Source organism: Gobio gobio (genome assembly GCF_949357685.1).
Source record: "Gobio gobio genome assembly, chromosome: 3".
NCBI lineage: Eukaryota > Metazoa > Chordata > Actinopteri > Cypriniformes > Gobionidae > Gobio > Gobio gobio.
This window is the reverse complement of record NC_137099.1, coordinates 23,901,604-23,922,485: the sequence shown is the minus strand read 5'-3', so window position 1 is coordinate 23,922,485 and position 20,882 is coordinate 23,901,604. Positions and strand designations below refer to the sequence as shown.

The 20,882-nt window shown below is 38.2% G+C and overlaps 1 protein-coding gene across 2 annotated transcripts in view; it reads left to right on the top strand.

Moving 5' to 3' along the window:
- rapgef2a (Rap guanine nucleotide exchange factor 2a) overlaps nucleotides 1–19,885 on the top strand; it is a 64,656-nt gene extending 44,771 nt beyond the window's left edge. The window contains exons 19-29 of one of the 2 annotated variants that reach the window (XM_079812242.1): nucleotides 2,602–2,842; nucleotides 2,935–3,318; nucleotides 4,968–5,179; nucleotides 5,265–5,388; nucleotides 9,707–9,730; nucleotides 11,857–12,074; nucleotides 12,479–12,607; nucleotides 12,726–12,875; nucleotides 13,874–14,033; nucleotides 14,154–14,683; nucleotides 18,783–19,885. In XM_079812242.1, coding sequence (XP_079668368.1) covers nucleotides 2,602–2,842; nucleotides 2,935–3,318; nucleotides 4,968–5,179; nucleotides 5,265–5,388; nucleotides 9,707–9,730; nucleotides 11,857–12,074; nucleotides 12,479–12,607; nucleotides 12,726–12,875; nucleotides 13,874–14,033; nucleotides 14,154–14,683; nucleotides 18,783–18,808 — 2,198 coding nt within the window. In that variant the 3' untranslated portion in view covers nucleotides 18,809–19,885. The remainder of the gene's footprint in view (nucleotides 1–2,601; nucleotides 2,843–2,934; nucleotides 3,319–4,967; nucleotides 5,180–5,264; nucleotides 5,389–9,706; nucleotides 9,731–11,856; nucleotides 12,075–12,478; nucleotides 12,608–12,725; nucleotides 12,876–13,873; nucleotides 14,034–14,153; nucleotides 14,684–18,782) is intronic. The other variant, XM_079812243.1, reaches the window with a different exon arrangement.
- The last annotated feature ends 997 nt before the right edge of the window (nucleotides 19,886–20,882 follow it).

Genomic DNA, 20,882 nt, shown 5'->3' with positions numbered 1-20,882 from the left:
ATTACCTAAAACTGTGTCTATTAATGCAGATTGTCTGTAATTCTTACTACTTTGAGTAAAGATAAAGGATGGAGCAAGATATGTTTTGCAAACTTTAATGTAACATCAGTCATTCACATTAGTGCTAGGCTAACACATGTGCCGTTATTGATACAGTTCCCCCATATGCACCGCAATAAATTAGAAACACACACACACACACACACAGGTTTGTTGATGGATACACACTTGTTAATGCTGATGGTGAGGAATTACAGTTGAAACATCGCATAATGTACCTCAAATTGAGTAGCATCCCTGAGAAACGTCCTGCTCAAGGTTTGGGTTGAATAACTAGTTCTTCCTATGTTTCATCATCGATTCGGACTGGTGTAAAATTGGCGTTACTGTCTCTACAGTGTGTAATATCGCTGAGCTTTAGGAAGCCTCCGGACAGCTGGAGTTCAGTTATGGTAATGTGAATTTGTTTTACGAAATACGCACTGTACGCGGTAGACCAATCACAACAGACTGGGCCTTCTGACCAATAAGAGCAGAGCAGGCTCGCGGAAAGGAGGGATTTAGAGAGACTGATTCCTCCAGCGAGTCATTTGAGAATCACTGAACATTGTGGTGATGTGCAATGTATATTATGAGAAAATTAAACTGTTTTTTGACCTTTGATGCATGTAAACCTGTTGTTGGAGACCTCCCAAACTAAATTGGGAATCTTTAAAATAGCATAATATGGGCACTTTAAAATGCACACAATTTTCTTACGGTGGGTACCGAGGTCCACCCACCACAGTTTCACCAAAATCCTGTGGGAAACACTTATATACAATATATATAAGTGTCAAGCCTGACTTATAAATATATAAATGCATTAAGGATGTGAGGATGATCCACATGTCCTATGATCAGCCGCCCTCACCTCTTCGTGGAGACCCACAGGATGCTTGTACATTTCAAGCTCCACTGCCTGTTTTTGATCCTGTCAGTTGTCAGTTGTATCTATGTTTACGTGGGCACTTTTTATTTCAATTTCAGAAAATCTTTGTGTTCCTGCTTTACTTTTGTTATATCTGTGCGATTTTACTAATGATCCTGCTACCTTCTCCTTGCTCACAGCCTCTGGATTCACTCGTGAGTATTTGTGCACTGCTGCGGTTCTGCTCGTCTTTTTAGACACCTGACGTATATGATTCCACTCGTCTCCTCTAGATAACTGTTTGTCTTCATAGAAACCTGTCTCATGTACTTGCCTGTCTATCTCTTTCTCAAAATCTGTTGTACAGTTTTCTCTAGTTGACTGTCTTTCCTTCTCTCCGCTATGCTGATCTCTTCAGCCCTTTAAAATAATCTTTCTTTTACAGATATGAGTCATTACAAACTTGAGTCAGTGGTATTTTTCACACTGATGGCATACTTGTGGATAAAAATAGACTTATAGGAAGTTCTTCTTTTTTTTAAAGTAAAAATGGGTGTAGCAGCACTGTTGCCATGTGTTTTTGCTAATATACTGTGTTTTTCCAGTCGTCTGGCAAGCCTGACTCACACTCTGTCAAATTAAACTCCGCCTAAGGCTGTGGGACTATATCCACACTTTATTACATTGTCTGTGGCTTATTTCAGTGTTCTCTCTGTTTAGACTCGTACACTTTGTGCCATCTGCAAAACTTGCCACTGGGCCAAGTCCAGTAATTAAGTTACCATTTCTTTTCTTTTCTTTTTTTTAAAGATATACCACTCTAACCGTTTTTTTTTTTTATGTACAAGTCTGTTTCTGTAGCTGCTGTTTATGTTTAGTATCGTCTTGAAGTATTTCTGAATAAAGTAAACATAGCTTCTCAACATTTTCAATTAACCTCTGCATGTTCTGAATAATTCACAAAGGTACACTACATATCTCACATATCTTTGGTTGTCTAGTGGTTTGAGGTATACCAATAGTTTCCTGTGATCACCACACCAGAAATACTAGATCACTTATTTAATCACCAAGACCACTGTCAGTGCAAGTGTAAAGTCCTACAAGAAGTATCTCAGGAAAAAAATTATGTATGAAGCATTTCTGATACCTTAGTAGCCACTATTTGTATACAGACATGTAACTTTGTAAATAACATAACCCTTAATGTCCTGCCAAATCAAATATGCTAAAGTACTGGTATTACCTTTTTTATTTTAAAATTGACATGTTACTGAAGAGCCTGTACTTTTGACAGCTCTACTTTAGAATAAAGCTCTGTCTGTTTCTGCAGAAATTGCTTTGTCTCCATGTCGCCTCTACTTTGCTCTACAAGATTCTGTACAGCTTCTATGTTTCTATATCTTTTATTTTCATTAGTGCCAGGATGCCTCATCAGACTTCTGCTTGATCTGGATCTCCAGTTAACCTTTTTGTCTTTGTTATTAGGCTTCCTATCATCTCTTTTCAGTTGAATGTTATATCTACCTCATCGACATCTACCTCGTCCATTTAGCTAATATAGTTCTAGAAATTGCATGTAATCTGTGCTATGCAGGAATGTTTGGAACTTCGAGCTGGTTGGGGTTTACATTCACTTTATAAACTTGTATACGGTTATTTTATGCTTTGTTCAACTTTTTCATTCACAGAATTGCAAGACCAGGTGCTGCGTGTTTTTAAGGCAGACCAACAAAGTCGTTACTTGCTGATCAATAGGGACACCACGGCGAGAGAGGCAGCCAATCAGGCAATGCGAGAGTTTGGCTTGACCGCAAGTCCCGAGGCCTATTCGCTCTGTGAGGTGTCAGTCACACAGGAGGGCGTTATCAAACAGAGCCGACTACCTGATCAACTCTCTAAACTGGCTGACAGGATACCACTGAGTGCTAGGTTTGGTCTTAAGCTGAATTTGTAAATTCAAATGGACTATTTAGTGATTTATTTTAATACGGGATGGCTGTTTTTTTCTGCTTCCTTATCAGGTACTATCTGAAGAGCAACATGGAGACGGAGACACTGTGTTCAGATGTGGAAGCACAGGAGATGCAGCGAGAATCTGTGGTCCCTCTGCTGTCCCTAAGCTCCATGGAGATAGCCAATCAGCTGTCGGCACGCAACTATCTGCTCTTCTCCAGCATTGAACCAACGGATTACATCAGTGACCTCTTCAAGCTCCACCCGCAAGATCCTCCCAGCAACCTGCGCAACTTTGAGGATCTTGTAAACCAGGAGACTTTCTGGGTCGCCACAGAGATAGTACAGGAAACCAACCTAGCCAAAAGAGTGAAGATCATCAAGCACTTTATAAAGATTGCCCTTCACTGCCGTGACTGCAAGAACTTCAACTCCATGTTTGCCATTATCAGGTAGACTTAATGTCTAGGAAGTACATTATCAATATGAGCACTTTAGTTTGTGTCTATTAGTGTGGTCATGATAACTAAATTATGTTTTATGGTTTGATACCAAGTATTATCATCAATTTGCCAGTCATATTGGATGCATCGTATCGCTGGGGCTGTAGTTTACATTCCCAGATTAGTTTACATAATAATAATAATAATAATAATAAATGTTATTATTGTAAAATTAAAATATTATTAGAATATAATATTTTTATTTATCTTTTTTTATATATTTATTGTAAATATTTGTTATTATAAAATGATACATATTATATGTATTATAGAAAAATATTATTATTATTATTATTATTATTATTATTATTATATATTGAATTATAATAAAAATAGGGCTGGACCAGAATATTTGAATATTCGTTCGATGGGTTGGTATTCGATTTTCAAATTTGGGATTTGATTATTATGTTTTTTATTAATTTTTTTCGCACACACCTGGCATCCCCCTCGAAACGGTTCTCATCCGCGCTTGCATATGTTTACACTATAAAATCTGGCGAAATACAATACTACTTTGTTTTGTTTTTTTGTTTTACAATTATTTTATAGCCTAGCAGTTTTTAATAGGATGGACAGTTGAATAGGAACCCAACCTTCTTATACTTAATAAATATATTTGCTTCTTAGTGTTCCCTGCAAGGGAATATTCTCTGTCTAGAGCACACAACTGCACAAGCTTGTATGGAAGAAATGCATGCCTGAGCTTGCATTTTGGGTTAAGCTGCGTTGGTTTGACATTTTTCCAAATAGAATAATAGAATCGTAATTTATTAGCCTTTTTACCCATTAGGGATGTGACAGTGAGAAAATGTTCCCTCACCGTCACATTGCAGTGCTTGTGCACTGTGTGGCTGTGAACAAATGCAGCCGTGTGCAGTTTACTTTCGGTTTGCCAATTACGGGGGTGGGTTGCTTGAATTGTAGGTTAATTAGCCTATTATTCTTAATGAAAAACAAAACACCAAAACAGTACAATGACAAACTCCCTTAAATATGCACTTTTACATTTCACTTTGAAACCAAATCTTCCGCGATCAGCTTGTCATTCAGCTCTCGTGATGAATGAAATCTGACTCCTGCTGCAATTTGTGCTGCGACTCTCATTCGGCTCACATGGCACATTCATTTTTTAATTGTAGTTAATCTGTTCTCTAACTGAACAAAATTATTTATACTACTATAATATATCAAAACTGGGACGAAACAGACCTGTGTGTTTTGTATCACTAGTGCAGTGTCTGTTCTCGGCGCATATAAGCCCTACCCATGCGAGGCGTGCCGCTTCCCGAGATTCTTGCCTTTATTAGAGAGAAGAATATGTTCAGCCCCTTCCCTCCAAAGCTTAGAATATTCAAAGTTGATTACTACCGAAGCTTCGAAGTTCATGGTATTTGGACCAGCCCTACAATAAAATATAGCTGATACAATATAGGACGCCATATTTTTAAATGTTCCATGCTTCTCACCATATAAACGTGTTAGTGTGCTTGTGTTTCTTGCAAAAAATTTGTCAAGTTTGTTCATTTTAATGCTGGGAATAGTCTGTCTCCTCCCCATTATACAATCTCTTAAGTGTATCTGTGTGTATTTTGCAGCGGCTTTAATCTTTCGCCTGTCTCTCGGTTGCGATCTACATGGGAACGATTGCCTGGAAAATACGAGAAGCTTTTGGCAGAATTACAGGATGTTTTTGACCCTTCTCGCAATATGGCCAAATACCGCAACCTTCTCAACAAACACAACCTGCAGCCGCCAGTCATCCCTCTGTTTCCTGTCATTAAGAAAGACCTCACCTTCCTCCACGAGGGTAACTTTCATTTTTCTCTGTTTCCTCAAAATTTGAAGTTTGATTTTAAAAATGGAGTATGAACCTGTCAAACATGTACTTATAGGCAACAACTCTAAGGTGGATGGTCTGGTGAATTTTGAGAAGTTGAGGATGATTGCACGAGAGATCAGACACGTGGTTCGAATGGCTTCCATCACTATGGACCCTGCCTTGCTTTTTAAGACTAGGTACACTCACTCACAAAGCATTGTGGGTTTGCTGTCTACATGAAACATTAATGTGTGAGGCAGTGTTATTAAGATGCATACATTTGATGCCTTAAAATTAGGGATGCTCCGATCGATTAGCCACAGATCAGTATCGGCCGATGATCACATTCTATGACTCAATCAGTGATCACTAAATTGGGCTGTTCTCACAAACCGATCACAATTTGATTGACATAAAACTGCCGATGTGCATCTAAATAGTAAACAGATGAGGGTTTTGGGCCAGATGCAGTTGATATGATTGTGACACCACACTTGATTTTATGACCTGTCATATACAGTGAGGAAAATAAGTATTTGAACACCCTGCTAAATTGCAAGTTCTCCCACTTGGAAATCATGGAGGGGTCTGAATTTGTCATCGTAGGTGCATGTCCACTGTGAGAGACATAATAAAATAAAAAAAATCCAGATATTACAATATATGATTTTTTAACTATTTATTTGTATGATATGCTGCAAATAATGCTGGGTACACACCAAAAGATTTTTTACATCTTATAAGATTTTCAAAATGTGTTAGACCACACACGAGGACAAATAATCCTAGATAAAACCGTTTTGCTCCTATAGTGTGTTGTGTGCCATGATGTGACAAAGACAGCACACCACACACAAACAGATTTTCAACCAGAGTCCCGACTGTAAACACAGGAAATCTTGCAAAATCTTGCGAGACTTCAGAATAAGCATGGCGGTGATTGGCACAAATATCGATTTCGATCTTGATTCAATATCCATTCATTTAGCCTACTGTACATATAAGGAAAGTTTGCCTTTTTAGCACTATTTTAAACTTTTCTTGGGTAAATTATATTTGCTTGCATTCATTAATATTCACTTGTGTGTGCTGTGCTTATATAAGTAGCCTATCATTAAAAAATAGTAGGATGTAAATTGTAAATTTAAAATGTCACATTTAATGAAATCTAGTGTTTGATCATAAATATGTATTTAAATGCAAAACCTAAAAATAAGTAAGCAGTTATGATCTGCAATACTTTGAGCAACCAGACTAGATACATGTATATGTATTAAAGAGCCATTCATCCACCTGGTGGGTAATGACATTACAAATAAAAATATTTTTTCCAGCCACAAAATGACTCTAATTTGCCTCTTTGCATTGGAATTCTCTATTTTAACCTTAATTGCTACACTAATTGTAATATAAATAATAAAAAATATATATATTTTAAGTGGTCATTAATTGACCATAATTATTGCACAAATAGTAGGCCTATATAGTACCAAAAGATATCCTCAAAATATTCAATAAATATTATTAAACTAAAATAGGACATTTATTTAATTGAAAAATAATGTAAAAAGGTGTATAGTCACATTTGATCACCAATGAGTATGAGTGTGATCAATTAGGAATACCTGAGGGCTAAATACAAGAAAAACATTAACATTAATGTAACAATGTTGCGTATATCATCACTCCTCATAATAAAATGATACTGTAAAAGTAGTTGACGTAATAATCAATGCAAACTACGCTGTACTGTTTACCAAAACTTGCTGCAAACACCTGTATAGTGATATGAAGCTGTTGTGCATTCAAATGTATCAGCGCAGCTTTTTTTCCACGTCTCTGGCTTTAACTTTTATGCCACATTAGCGCCAAAGCGCTATATTTATTGTTTGAATTTCGTATTCAATTTTAAAAGCTTAGACTTTCAAGTTTCATATCAAAAGCAGGGTTGAGAGAAAGAGAGAGAGATGCATGAGTGACACAGAGATGGAGAGAGAGAGCAGGGAAAGGAAATGAACGAATACGCTGCGTGTTTTAAATAGCGTTAAAAAGTTAATGAATAACAACGACCAACATGTGGCGGCCGGTTGATTCTGTGGCGCACCGCCACTAATTAGTCTATGTGTGGGGAAACACTGAGTGAGCTAGAGGTGAGTAATGGAAAAATAAAAAATTCACACTCCTATGTTTTTTTTAAATAATTGTTGTCCTCAGGTGTCTCTTGGAAAATATATATTATTCTCTTTGAAATTGCCTTATTAAATAAACTTTAAATAATTGTTTTTATAGTCGGAGTTATAGTCAGTTCATGACTATTTCATCTCTCAGCGTGCTTTCGGATTGAATTATTATTTCATTTCACGTGAGTGTGCGCGCGTTTGCCCTCGGGGTTCCCCCCACACATCAGGATTTCTGATCGTAAATATTCAACATGTTGAATATTTACGATTCGTGATCGGGACGGCTCCGACGTTCTTCCGAGCAGGTTCGGACACTCTTAACACACTTCACACCACAGGGAAATCTGATAAAATAATCCTGAGAACCATCAAGATAATCGGGACAAAGCTAGGATTGTCGGAAGGGGGGAAATCGGCCCAAAATCAGCCCGATTTATCTTTTGGTGTGTACCCAGCATAAGTATTTGAACACCTGTCATCAGCTAGAATTCTGACCCTCAAAGACCTGTTAGTCTGCCTTTAAAATGTCCACCTCCACTCCATTTATTATCCTAAATTAGATACACCTGTTTGAGGTCATTAGCTGCATAAAGACACCTGTCCACCCCATACAATCAGTAAGAATCCAACTACTAACATGGCCAAGACCAAAGAGCTGTCCAAAGACACGAGACAAAATTGTACACCTCCACAAGGCTGGAAAGGGCTACGGGGAAATTGCCAAGCAGCTTGGTGAAAAAAGGTCCACTGTTGGAGCAATCATTAGAAAATGGACAAAGCTAAACAAGACTGTCAATCTCCCTCGGACTGGGGCTCCATGCAAGATCTCACCTCGTGGGGTCTCAATGATCCTAAGAAAGGTGAGAAATCAGCCCAGAACTACACGGGAGGAGCTGGTCAATGACCTGAAAAGAGCTGGGACCACCATTTCCAAGGTTACTGTTGGTAATACACTAAGACGTCATGGTTTGAAATCATGCATGGCACAGAAGGTTCCCCTGCTTAAACCAGCACATGTCCATGCCCGTCTTAAGTTTGCCAATGACCATTTGGATGAGTCATGGGAGAAAGTCATGTGGTCAGATGAGACTAAAATAAAACGTTTTGGTCATAATTCCACTAAACGTGTTTGGAGGAAGAAGAATGATGAGTAGCATCCCAAGAACACCATCCCTACTGTGAAGCATGGGGGTGGTAGCATCATGCTTTGGGGGGGGGGGTTCTGCACATGGGACAGGGCGACTGCACTGTATTAAGGAGAGGATGACCATGTATTGCGAGATTTTGGGGAACAACCTTCTTCCCTCAGTTAGAGCATTGAAGATGGGTCGAGGCTGGGTCTTCCAACATGACAATGACCCGACGCACACAGCCAGGATAACCAAGGAGTGGCTCTGTAAGAAGCATATCAAGGTTCTGGCGTGGCCTAGCCAGTCTCCAGACCTAAACCCAATAGAGAATCTTTGGAGGGAGCTCAAACTCCGTGTTTCTCAGCGACAGGCCAGAAACCTGACTGATCTAGAGAAGATCTGTGTGGAGGAGTGGGCCAAAATCCCTCCTGCAGTGTGTGTGCAAACCTGGTGAAAAACTACAGGAAACGTTTGACCTCTGTGATTGCAAACAAAGGCTACTGTACCAAATATTAACATTGATTTTCTCAGGTGTTCAAATAATTATTTGCAGCTGTATCATACAAATAAATAGTTAAAAAAATCATACATTGTGATTTCTGGATATTTTTTTTTTAGATTATGTCTCTCACAGTGGACATGCACCTACGATGACAATTTCAGACCCCTCCATGATTTCTAAGTGGGAGAACTTGCAAAATAGCAGGGTGTTCAAATACTTATTTTCCTCACTGTATATACTTTCTATTAGTCATCATGTGAAGCATGAATAAATCAATAAATTGCATCACTTTTTCTGGGATGAGACCATGTACTTGATGATACCTTTTTCTGTTGCTTTAAAAGTCATTACTTTTATGCCAATGTGGTATATGCATATAGTGTAAGGTGTTAATAGGGACAATCAACAGAGAGCTTCCGGTGGTCGGTATCGGCTGCAAAAATCCTGATCGGAACATCCCTACTCCAAATGTTTCCTACTTAGCATGTAGGCAGCTCACTAGGTATTGAACACAGTGTGGCATAAATCCATTGCTAACGGTTTGTGCTGACAGTCATTTGTGTGCTTGGTGTCTTACTGGACTTCTTGTTTTTGGGCCTTTGCTCTATGGGCTTCACTGTCTAAGCACTAGTGTCTTTTTGTCTCCTTTTTCTTGGTCTCTTAATTTTCTTGTTCTTCGGCTCTTCACTGTTCTGTGTTTTAGGAAGAAAAAGTGGAGGAGTCTTGGGTAAGTGGGACTGCTACTGTCTTTCTCTTTTTTCTTCACTTTGTCTGTTAACTGTCATTGTTTTTGCTGTGTTGTGTACTAAACCACACTAACACTTCTTTAAATACCCTAGCTTATTTAATTGCACTGCTTTTGAAATATCTCATCTTTGACTTCCTTCTCCCAAATGCTAATTTTCATCCTCTGGAAAGGCATGCATTTTTCTTATGAATGTTTTCCTACATTGATTTATATGGTTTTATAAAAGAATGTCTGCTACTTAAGTAGGAGTGAGCATTAAAGCTGCAGTCCGTAACTTTTTGCGCTCTAGCGGTTAATAAACAGAACTGTTTGCGTCTTGCGGAAGAACATTGCAGCCGGAGCTCTGTTTATGTCTATGGCAAGTCAAGCCGGGACTGTGCTCCTCCGCAGCAGTTCCTACCAGATCGGTCTGAAATAGTCCCAATATAAACACTTACTGTATTATAAGTGTACCATAATGATTCAGGGTAAGACAAAAATACGGTTTGGAAAATGGATTCATGTTGTACATTCTCATTGTATCATTTTTGTAAATCTTGAACACAAAAAGTTACGGACAGCAGCTTTAAGTAATATTGTAGTTGAGTACTTAAATGTTTTATTTAGTAATGTTATATAATCAATACTACTAGATTAAAATGCTTTACTTTTAAAAACAATGTGCGTTAATGAAAACATCAAGATTTAAAATCAATAGTAAATATGTTTTTGCTTGCACGCTCTGTTTATGTAAAAAGGCGACTAAAGGAGGTATTAAAAATTTTAAACAAATTATAAATATTTTAGTCTATTAACAACAGGTCCTTCTGCCAGCACCGAGTTTGCAGGGACAATAAAATGGCTATCTTAAATAGTGAAATAACATTCCTTTCTTGATGTGCGTTCACTCACTTGACTTGAAAGAAAAATACAATCATGGAAGTTTTGATCATGCTGATTTGTCTGACTCTGCTGTGAGGCTTGTTTGTGTTTGTTTGTGTGTGTGCGCGTGCGTGCGTGTGTTAGTGATGCACAGCCAAGTAATTAAAAATAACATTCCGAATTAATTGTGGGTGGATGAGAGATAAATCATTGTGTTTGTTTCATAAAGACATTTTGCGAGCCATGTGGGTGAATCATCCCGGTTGCCGTTTTCCCACATGCTTTCAAAACAATTCCTCATGTGTACTCATGGGGGAGCCGAAGCTCATTATAATATGCAAAGCTTATCCAATCATAGCAGTGGGCATTTCTTCCAGTTCTTCAGTGCGACACGCCCACAAAAACAGAGCGTTCCATGAGAGAGGCTCAAAACCAGGGTAGAAAATAGCCTATTACTTATTCATTATGATGTTTTTGAATGTAAAAATGACGTGAACGTCATAAGTTGACCTCAGGCAACAGTATAATTATTTTTTTTTTTAAAAGCCAGTTCATAACCCCTTTAACAACCGTTAGTACAGTTGTATTCAGTAGGAAACATTTTTATTGGTGCCTACCAGTGTTACTAGAATTGATATACTATTATAGTTTTTATTCATATTTGGAATTAGCTTTTATTTTTAGATTAATTTTTAGTAATAGTCAACTGTAATTGTCTATTACAGTTTTACAATTTTTATTTCAGTTTTAGCTTTTAATTATTTCCAGTTTATTACCAATTTTAGAGCTCCGAGCTAGTGCTTTCATTTAGTTGCCAATGCCAAGTTTTCATCTAATATTAGATATTATTTTTCAGCTTTTTCAATTAAGTTTTTTTTTTTTTAATACATTTTAGTTTAAGTTATCAATAATAACCCTGTGCCTACAGCAAGTAAGTGCAAAATAACATCAATTTGTGAGCAATTTGATTGGTATTTTACTAGTTGACTAATTAGCAGAAAGAATGAGTACCTGACTAGTTGATTACTCATGCTCACTCCTACTTTCTAGAATTGTAAATGTTTCATTAACCTGTGGCTAGTCTCTAAATTCTCTTCTTTGGGCATGTTAAAAAAAGGCCATGATAATTCCACAGCAGGATTCTCTGGCGGATTTATCTAGTTGTCTTGCTAACTTCCTGTTAGTTTGACACGTTGACCTGTTGCCATTAACAAACATTGTGTGTTTTGTTCTAATGTGTTTAGGTCTCTAAGCCAGGTGAGCAGCTCTTCTCTCTCTGACATCGGAACGATGGGCGGGAAGAGGAAAGGGAGGCGGAGCTCTTTCCTCAGTGCTAAAAAACTCTATGAGGTGGAGATGATGAGCAGACGTGTGCGGCAGTATCTGGACACACTCACACATGAGAGTAATGAAGACACGCTCCATGAACTCTCCATGCAGTGTGAGCCCACCAACAGCTCGAGTGAGTTGGCACGCACATTTAAAGAACATGATGACCCTGACTTCCTGATTTCATTGATAATTGTCATTTCATTGACCAATTGATTTCATTGATTATTACAAGATCATTAGATTACTTTATAGTGCCCATCTCGTGCATGTATTTTTGCATTGATCAGCTCGGTTTATTAAATCAAGTCATGCATGAATATTTTTCCTTTGTTTTTAAATACTGATATGGACTGTTCTTAGAGATTAAATTGTTATATGACTAATCTGGAATTAAAAAAACCACATCAATGCATAAAAAATTGCTTTATGTTCCTTTAATTGATGTCCCAGACTTATTTTGTTCTGTTTATTTTAAATTAAACATTTCATTTCATGGAATGGGCCAGCTAAACTTGTGTGTGCTTGTGGTTTCAGTACTGAAGAACTCGGGTGAAAGGAGGCGAGTGGATGCATCTCCTGCCGGTCAAAGAAGCACCACTCCGCAGCAAACAAATGGAAGTCATGGTCTCAAGAAATCACTTGACAAAGAGTTACCACCATTTGGTAAGACCTTTTTCTGTTGTACCTATACAAATGAGCTGAATTCTGGTGTTAGTGAAGTGCCCTCTGCTGGTGACTTGTAAGTCTTGTTTGTAGTGAGATGGTGTTTTTGTGTTTGTAGGTGCCCAGTCTCCTCAGTCTCTCCATAAGATTTTGTCTCTGTCAGAAAAGGGGCATGACAGACAACGAAAACCGCCTGAGAACAGCCAGTCAAATGCTTCCTCTCTACTCTCATCTCCACGTACCTCACCTCGCAGCACACCAAGAAAAGGTATGTAGTAATATTTTGATTCAGTTTAACAAGACTTGGTAGCACTGCTGTGAACTTTCCTCAAAGATTTTGGCCTATATTGACATGATAACATCAGGCAGTTGAGAAAATTTGCTGGCTGCACATCCATGATGTGAATCTCGCATTCCACCACATCCCAAAGGTGTTCTTCTGCATACCTCGGGTTGTAATGAGTAGTTATTTGAGTTAACGGTCATCTCGAACCAGTCTGGCCATTCTCCTCTGGCATCAATAAGGCACTTTCGCCCACAGATCTGCCGTTCACTGGATATTTTCTCTTTTTTGTACCATTCTCTGTAAACCCTAGAAATGGTTGTGCGTGAAAATCCCCGTTGATTGGTTTCTGAAATACTTGGACCAGTCCTTCTGGCACCAACAACCATGCCACATTCAAAGACACTTACGTCACCTTTCTTCCCCATTCTGATGCTCAGTTTGAACTTCAGCGGATCGTCATACCTAAATGCATTGAGTTTCTGCCATGTAAAGTGTGCATATTTATTTATTTCAGGTGTAAATTTATTGCAATGGGATACTAAAATAAAATATTTGCAAGAAAGCTTGTCTTTATGTTGGGTCCTTGTGGTCCGGCATACATAAACAACGTGACTAGTTTTGTCTGATTCAATAACAAATGAGTTTTATGAGAAGTTTCTTTTAATGGGTTGTTCAAAAAGACTCTTACACTCACAAGTGAATGAATTCAAGGAATAAGGCTGAGCGGTTACTGAATCAACATGTGACTCATCTAATAGAGTTTTTGTAATAATCAATGTTTAATTTAAGAAGTAAATATGTTAATTAATCTAAGAAATAACCCCTGTTCATATGTTGAATATTTTATTATTTACAAAATCACCTTTGGTTTGAAAACCAATTAATTATAAATCAAAACAGTTCAAGATCAATCCAAAGAAATTTAAGATATTTTCTGATTTATTTGTTGTTTGCTCATTTATGCTTTTTTTTTCACATAGCCCCACAGTTAGTGGTGAGTGATGCATCGGATCAGTTGAGTCTGTTAAGCTCCTCCTCCTCTGATCTCATCATGGTTGATGACCACACACATGCTCAACCCCATACGCTTGCACACCCACTCAGCACGCGTAGAGCTGAGCCTGACCAAATAAGCCTGGGGTAAGAGGTTTACACACAATTACCCCAAAAGTAAAAAATAATTCAATAGATATTTTTTTTTTTCTGCATATCAATCGGTCTAGTACCTTTTTAAATTCTTTCTATATTTCTTTCTCTCAGATCCTACTCCTTGACTCAGGATCAGTGTGACCGTGCGTCGTTGGACGCAGCAGACAGTGGCCGTGGCAGCTGGACGTCCTGCTCCAGTGGTTCCCATGACAACATCCAGAGCATTCATCAGCGTGTGGGTTATTATGACAACCGCAGCTGGGAGACGCTGTCAGAAGGGATGGGGCGTAGCCACGTGACCACACCTACCGGTTATTGGGCTGATGAATTGGAGGGCGACACAGGAACGATAAAACGAAGAGGTGGAAAAGACGAGACTCCAAATACAAACAAGAATACTGCAAGTCGGAGGGATGGACGTTTTAGAGAGCCGCCGCCCACACCACCTGGTTATACTGCTCTGTCATTGGCTGAGGCAGACAGCCACAGTCATGCTCATGGGCGACGCCCACCAGACTACACAGCAGCTCTGCAGAGGTCTCGATTCCTTAAAAGGTCATGTGATCCTCCTCCAATACACCCATCGAGTAGATTACCAGCGTACAACCACTGCCAGTCACCACGACGACCACAACCGGATGGTGAGTTTTTGATCACTTAGTAATCACTACAACAATATCAGCAAAGCATCGCTCTAACAACTGCTAGACCATATGCATTGATTTTTTGACTGATATTTATTAATTGGCTAATTTTTCAACATATTAAATAACAGCGAAGAAAGAAATGTGGAGCTTAGCCCTTAAAGACAGAGACAGCTGAAAATATAACTATTGTTCTTAAATGTTTAATAACTTTTGAACCACTAATCTAATCTCTATGGTCTAAAGTCCTGTAAAGAGGAGATTCTCTTGGTTTTCAGTGGTATTTGTCTCAGTTTGATATTCAGAGGCTCCGTAGTGAACGTGATGGTGTCATCAAGTTTTGGTCAGCATTGATTCGTCAAAGAAACCCATGCGGTTTGTTACTCTGAGCCAAACAGGAACGATTGTTGATGCTTAATCCCACCCCCATGCCCAGATCGGTTGAAACTGTCATCTACTCCAGTGGTTCCCAACCACGTTCCTGGAGGACCCCCAACAGTGCACATTTTGGATGTGTCCTTTGTCTGACACACCCACATCAGGTCTTGGAGTAGCTACTAATGAGCTGATGACCTGAATCAGGTGTGTTTGATTGAGGAGACATGCAAAATGTGCACTGTTGGGGGTCCTCCAGGAACGTGGTTGGGAACCACTGATCTACTCAACCAGTAAAAATAGGTTTTGGGATTTTGAACCACCAATCAGCATGTTTCTTTTGGAAAATGGAACAAATGCAAAGTGAAAGTAGTTGTCTGCATTCGTGCAGTCAATTTTGCTTCAGTGTTCTGATATTATACAGTGAGGAAAATAAGTATTTGAACACCCTGCTATTTTGCAAGTTCTCCCACTTAGAAATCATGGAGGGGTCTGAAATTGTCATCGTAGGTGCATGTCCACTGAGAGACATAATCTAAAAAAAAAAATCCAGAAATCACAATGTATGCTTTTTTTAACTATTTATTTGTATGATACAGCTGCAAATAAGTATTTGAACACCTGAGAAAATCAATGTTAATATTTGGTACAGTAGCCTTTGTTTGCAATTACAGAGGTCAAACGTTTCCTGTAGTTTTTCACCAGGTTTGCACACACACTGCAGGAGGGATTTTGGCCCACTCCTCCACACAGATCTTCTCTAGATCAGTCAGGTTTCTGGCCTGTCGCTGAGAAACACAGAGTTTGAACTCCCTCCAAAGCTTCTCTATTGGGTTTAGGTCTGGAGACTGGCTAGGCCACGCCAGAACCTTGATATGCTTCTTACAGAGCCACTCCTTGGTTATCCTGGCTGTGTGCTTCGGGTCATTGTCATGTTGGAAGACCCAGCCTCGACCCATCTTCAATGCTCTAACTGAGGGAAGGAGGTTGTTCCCCAAAATCTCGCAATACATGGTCATCCTCTCCTTAATACAGTGCAGTCGCCCTGTCCCATGTGCAGAAAAACACCCCCAAAGCATGATGCTACCACCCCCATGCTTCACAGTAGGGATGGTGTTCTTGGGATGGTACTCATCATTCTTCTTCCTCCAAACACGTTTAGTGGAATTATGACCAAAAAGTTCTATTTTGGTCTCATCTGACCACATGACTTTCTCCCGTGACTCCTCTGGATCATCCAAATGGTCATTGGCAAACTTAAGACGGGCCTGGACATGTGCTGGTTTAAGCAGGGGAACCTTCCGTGCCATGCATGATTTCAAACCATGACGTCTTAGTGTATTACCAACAGTAACCTTGGAAACGGTGGTCCCAGCTCTTTTCAGGTCATTGACCAGCTCCTCCCGTGTAGTTCTGGGCTGATTTCTCACCTTTCTTAGGATCATTGAGACCCCACGAGGTGAGATCTTGCATGGAGCCCCAGTCCGAGGGAGATTGACAGTCATGTTTAGCTTTTTCCATTTTCTAATGATTGCTCCAACAGTGGACCTTTTTTCACCAAGCTGCTTGGCAATTTCCCCGTAGCCCTTTCCAGCCTTGTGGAGGTGTACAATTTTGTCTCTTGTGTCTTTGGACAGCTCTTTGGTCTTGGCCATGTTAGTAGTTGGATTCTTACTGATTGTATGGGGTAGACAGGTGTCTTTATGCAGCTAATGACCTCAAACAGGTGTATCTAATTTAGGATAATAAATGGAGTGGAGGTGGACATTTTAAAGGCAGACTAACAGGTCTTTGAGGGTCAGAATTCTAGCTGATGACAGGTGTTCAAATACTTATTTGCAGCTGTATCATACAAATAAATTGTTAAAAAATCATACATTGTGATTTCTGATTTTTTTTTTTAGATTATGTCTCTCACAGTGGACATGCACCTACGATGACAATTTCAGACCCCTCCTTGATTTCTAAGTGGGAGAACTTGCAAAATAGCAGGTTCAAATACTTATTTTCCTCACTGTATATAACAATGTAATGTAATGAATGGCTATAACTTGCTTAGGGATTGTTACATATAGATCTGAAACATCCAAATATAACTTTCTAACGGAAAAAATCTAAACTTCATGAGGTTCTTTTTGAGTTCACAGTAAAAAAAAAAAAAAAATGTCATCCATTCTCTGACAAAATAAGTGTAAAATTTCTCCTGTTTAAAATGATACATGGTACTTGATGCTGACTGCTAGAATGGGTTAGCCATGTACCCCCAAAATGTTAGGGTTAAACACATAGAATATAAATAATTTTCTTAATAGCCAGGTTTCCATCCAAGGATTTTTTTGTGAAACAAGGTTTAGCGCATCAAAATGTTTACAGATATAGCTGATGGAAATGCCAATTATCGATAATTTTTTTGCAAATGTCGACACAGGATACACTAAAGTTAAACGGAAAAAGATTAAGTCGATACTTCAAATGACGTGAAAAACTAGTTTGGAAACATTTTTTGTCGAGAAAAAGGGCTTTAACGCATATAAATGTGGTGTCACATGACAGAATTATCCTACAGCACAGTGTCTGCGTTCGTGGCATTGATCCCGTTAAAACGCTGTTTCTCTGTAGTTCAAAGGTGCATTACATCTATTATATTCATATTATTAAATTGTAAATTTAATTATTTTATTACTATTGGTAAGAAATAAGACATGTTACACCTCAAACATTCATCCTTAGTTTTTGTAATTTTGTAGTTTTTGTCTGTTTTTTTTTACAATGTAATAAAAGTTAATCAGAAAAATAGCTGCATCCGTTTCTGAATATTGCTTGATCAAGTATCGATTTAAAAAAAACAAACATGACACTTGTTAATAAAAATATAGAGCCTACAATTTAAAAATGTATAATAAAGTTTTGTTTCAAAATGGATGAGGAAAATGTATAGCTCGTCAAAAATAAAAATAGGGCTTCTGTCAAATGAAGGAAGGCTGTTTGAGTTTCTAATACTGACATAAATAAAGGCAAAATACGCAACATGTTACTTGTGTGTCTGAATATCTGAAAATCACAATTTCATGGGCAGGATCTGCCCTGTGTACAAAACCCATGGGCTTCGTCATAAAGCCAGTTGCATGCAGTCCTGTCAGACAAGCTGTCCCACAATTCTTCTTCTGATTAATATTTCCTAATTTAGTAATAGGCCTATTATATGAAAATAGTAAGCAGTAAACTGGCGAATTTCAATTGTCTCTGCATTTTACAAATATTTTGGAGGCGAAAGATGCAATATAATTTGCAATGGACGCGAAATTATGTATGGAAACAACTTGAATTTTTAGCAATATAACAAAACTTATGCGACAATGCGGTTTTTTTAGGGACGACGTCATTACGCACACCATTTTATAGGTAAAAAGCCTGGAGACAGCAAATTGGGCAATCTTTTTTTTACGCATATTCACTTTGTCGATAGCAAAAAAAAAAGTGGAAAGTGGATGGAAACTTGGCTATTCATGCTATGACTTTAGTTTATGATGCACAAGAAATAAAAATAATAATTTAAAAAAACAGTTTTGCATATTTGTAATTTGTAGATTTTAAATATGAAAATCATGCATTGGTCATGAAGCACAATATCTGTCCATCTCATAAAACTGCATTTTTTTTCTATTTTTAAATGTTTGGAAATTGTAACTCAAGCTCTTTTTTTTATCTTTTCTCTCTACAGAAAATGAGCAAATATCTGCAGTTTAAAAAGGGACACTTATAATATCTCTAACCGCATAGTTTCACAACCCTTGATATGACTTTTGATACAGAAACATGGCCCTGGACTGAACTACAGCAAACCATTTAGGACCTTCATGGAGATCACTGTGAAAGAGGAAAGGAGCAGAGAAAATGTTGGCACTTTTAACATAAGTTCTGCAAAACAAAGACAAGAAGGAACAAAAATATTGTTGTATAATAAAATGAAAGCACACGGTCTCATTTTAAGTACAGAATGATGAGAGGTGTTGCACATAATGCAATATCAGTGTTACAAAACCATGGAAAACAGTATTATGCCATTACATTTGAAGTTTTAATCCGCCATGTTACTTTAGATTGTAACGTGTTAATGAAATGTATGTGTATGTGTGTGTGAGTGACGGAGTGTTAAAATCAATCACAGGAGATGTAGCTCTCTTCGGACACTTGAAGACAGAAAAAAGACTGAGCAGCTGCCTCTCACAGACCTCAATAGTATCAGACATCTCTCTGTTCTGATGTCAGTGTTTAATGTTACTCATGACTACATGATCATTTTTAACATGCCTTTTCACATTTCATCGTGACCCTAAAAACTTTCCAAATGTGTCCACAAGATTCTGTTTGAAAAGATTTTATGTTTTGTATTTTTATTTAATTTTATCTGTCTGTTTCATTGTTTCTGGCTGTCAAAAGTGTATGGCACAAATCATGAATTGTTGCACAAATTTCCAGAAGCAAGAGTTAGTAGTCAAGAATATATAAATTATAGTTGTTGCATAGATGTTAGGTGGTCATGATATGGTCAGTAAACGGTTACAACAATATATTTTATATAGAATGTCATGAGTTCAAATGTATCGCTTTTAGCTCCTTGTGTTTCTACCCAGCCAAATCTATAAGAATCACATGTATTTCTACGTCTTTTACAAAGACAACTGGCTGTAACTACTTTTGTATTTTTAATACAACTATTGTAAATATTGGTTATATTTTGTTAAAGATTTCAGAGACCTATTCTGTTTATTGGACACAATTCAGCTACAAATGACTGAAGGAAAATAAACAATGTAGCAATGAAATCTCATGTCTCCATCTTTAATTCTTTTAATGTTGTGTACAAAGCGTTGTAGAGATGAAGAAATGGCAAAAAGTTTGACGTTGTTTTGACAAACAAGTAGCCCTGCTCAAAATACATGCCATTTGCAGAGAGCTTCCTCCTCGTTCACATATGGTCTGTGGTCAGATTCTTCTCTGCTGTTTACAGAGGCCAGAGTTGTCAGTGAGATGAATGTTGTATTTCAGGACACCTATTTCAGTGATACATGTAAGGAAGTGGGGGCCTTTTTATGAGTGATTCTATAATTGGAGATACATTTTGCATTTCAAAAAGTTAAGTGTGTGGTATTTATGAGGATGTTTTGACAGAAATACAATATAATATACATAACTATGTTTTTCAGTGGTGTATAAAGACCTTACATAATGAAACATGTTTTTATTACCTTAAAATTGAGCCATTTCTATCTACATACACTGCTGGTCCCTTTACATTGAAGTCACCATTTTGTGCCGGCCTGTTTCTACAGTAGCCCTAAACCGACAAACCGCTCTACAGAGTGTTAGTCACTCTCTGTTGTCTCAGACGACGACATCTTTGTCCTGTTTAGGTCCCCGTAGCTTCTCTAGACCATGTGCTTCGAAAGGGAGGGCTGAGCGCTGAGCAGTTACAATCCGCAACCTCACTGCTAGATGCCGCTAAAATTTACACTGCACCTTTAAAGCTTCACTGTGTGATATTTTCCCCCGTCTAGCGGTTAAAAGGTATATGACCATCCAGTGAATATTAGTTTCTCTTCCTCTCAATTCCGATTTCGTTTTAACTCCTACGGTGGCCGATTTAGTCCAAGATTAATATGGCTTCCAGTTCAACCTCGTCCACATTCGACACGGTGCCATCGAGTGTTAAAACGCGAAAGGCGAAGCTTGAATTTACGGGTATGTCCCTCTTTGGCTAATGTACTTTCAAGATGGAGGGGCAACATGGCAACCCGCATTCGAACCCCTTACCCGTATG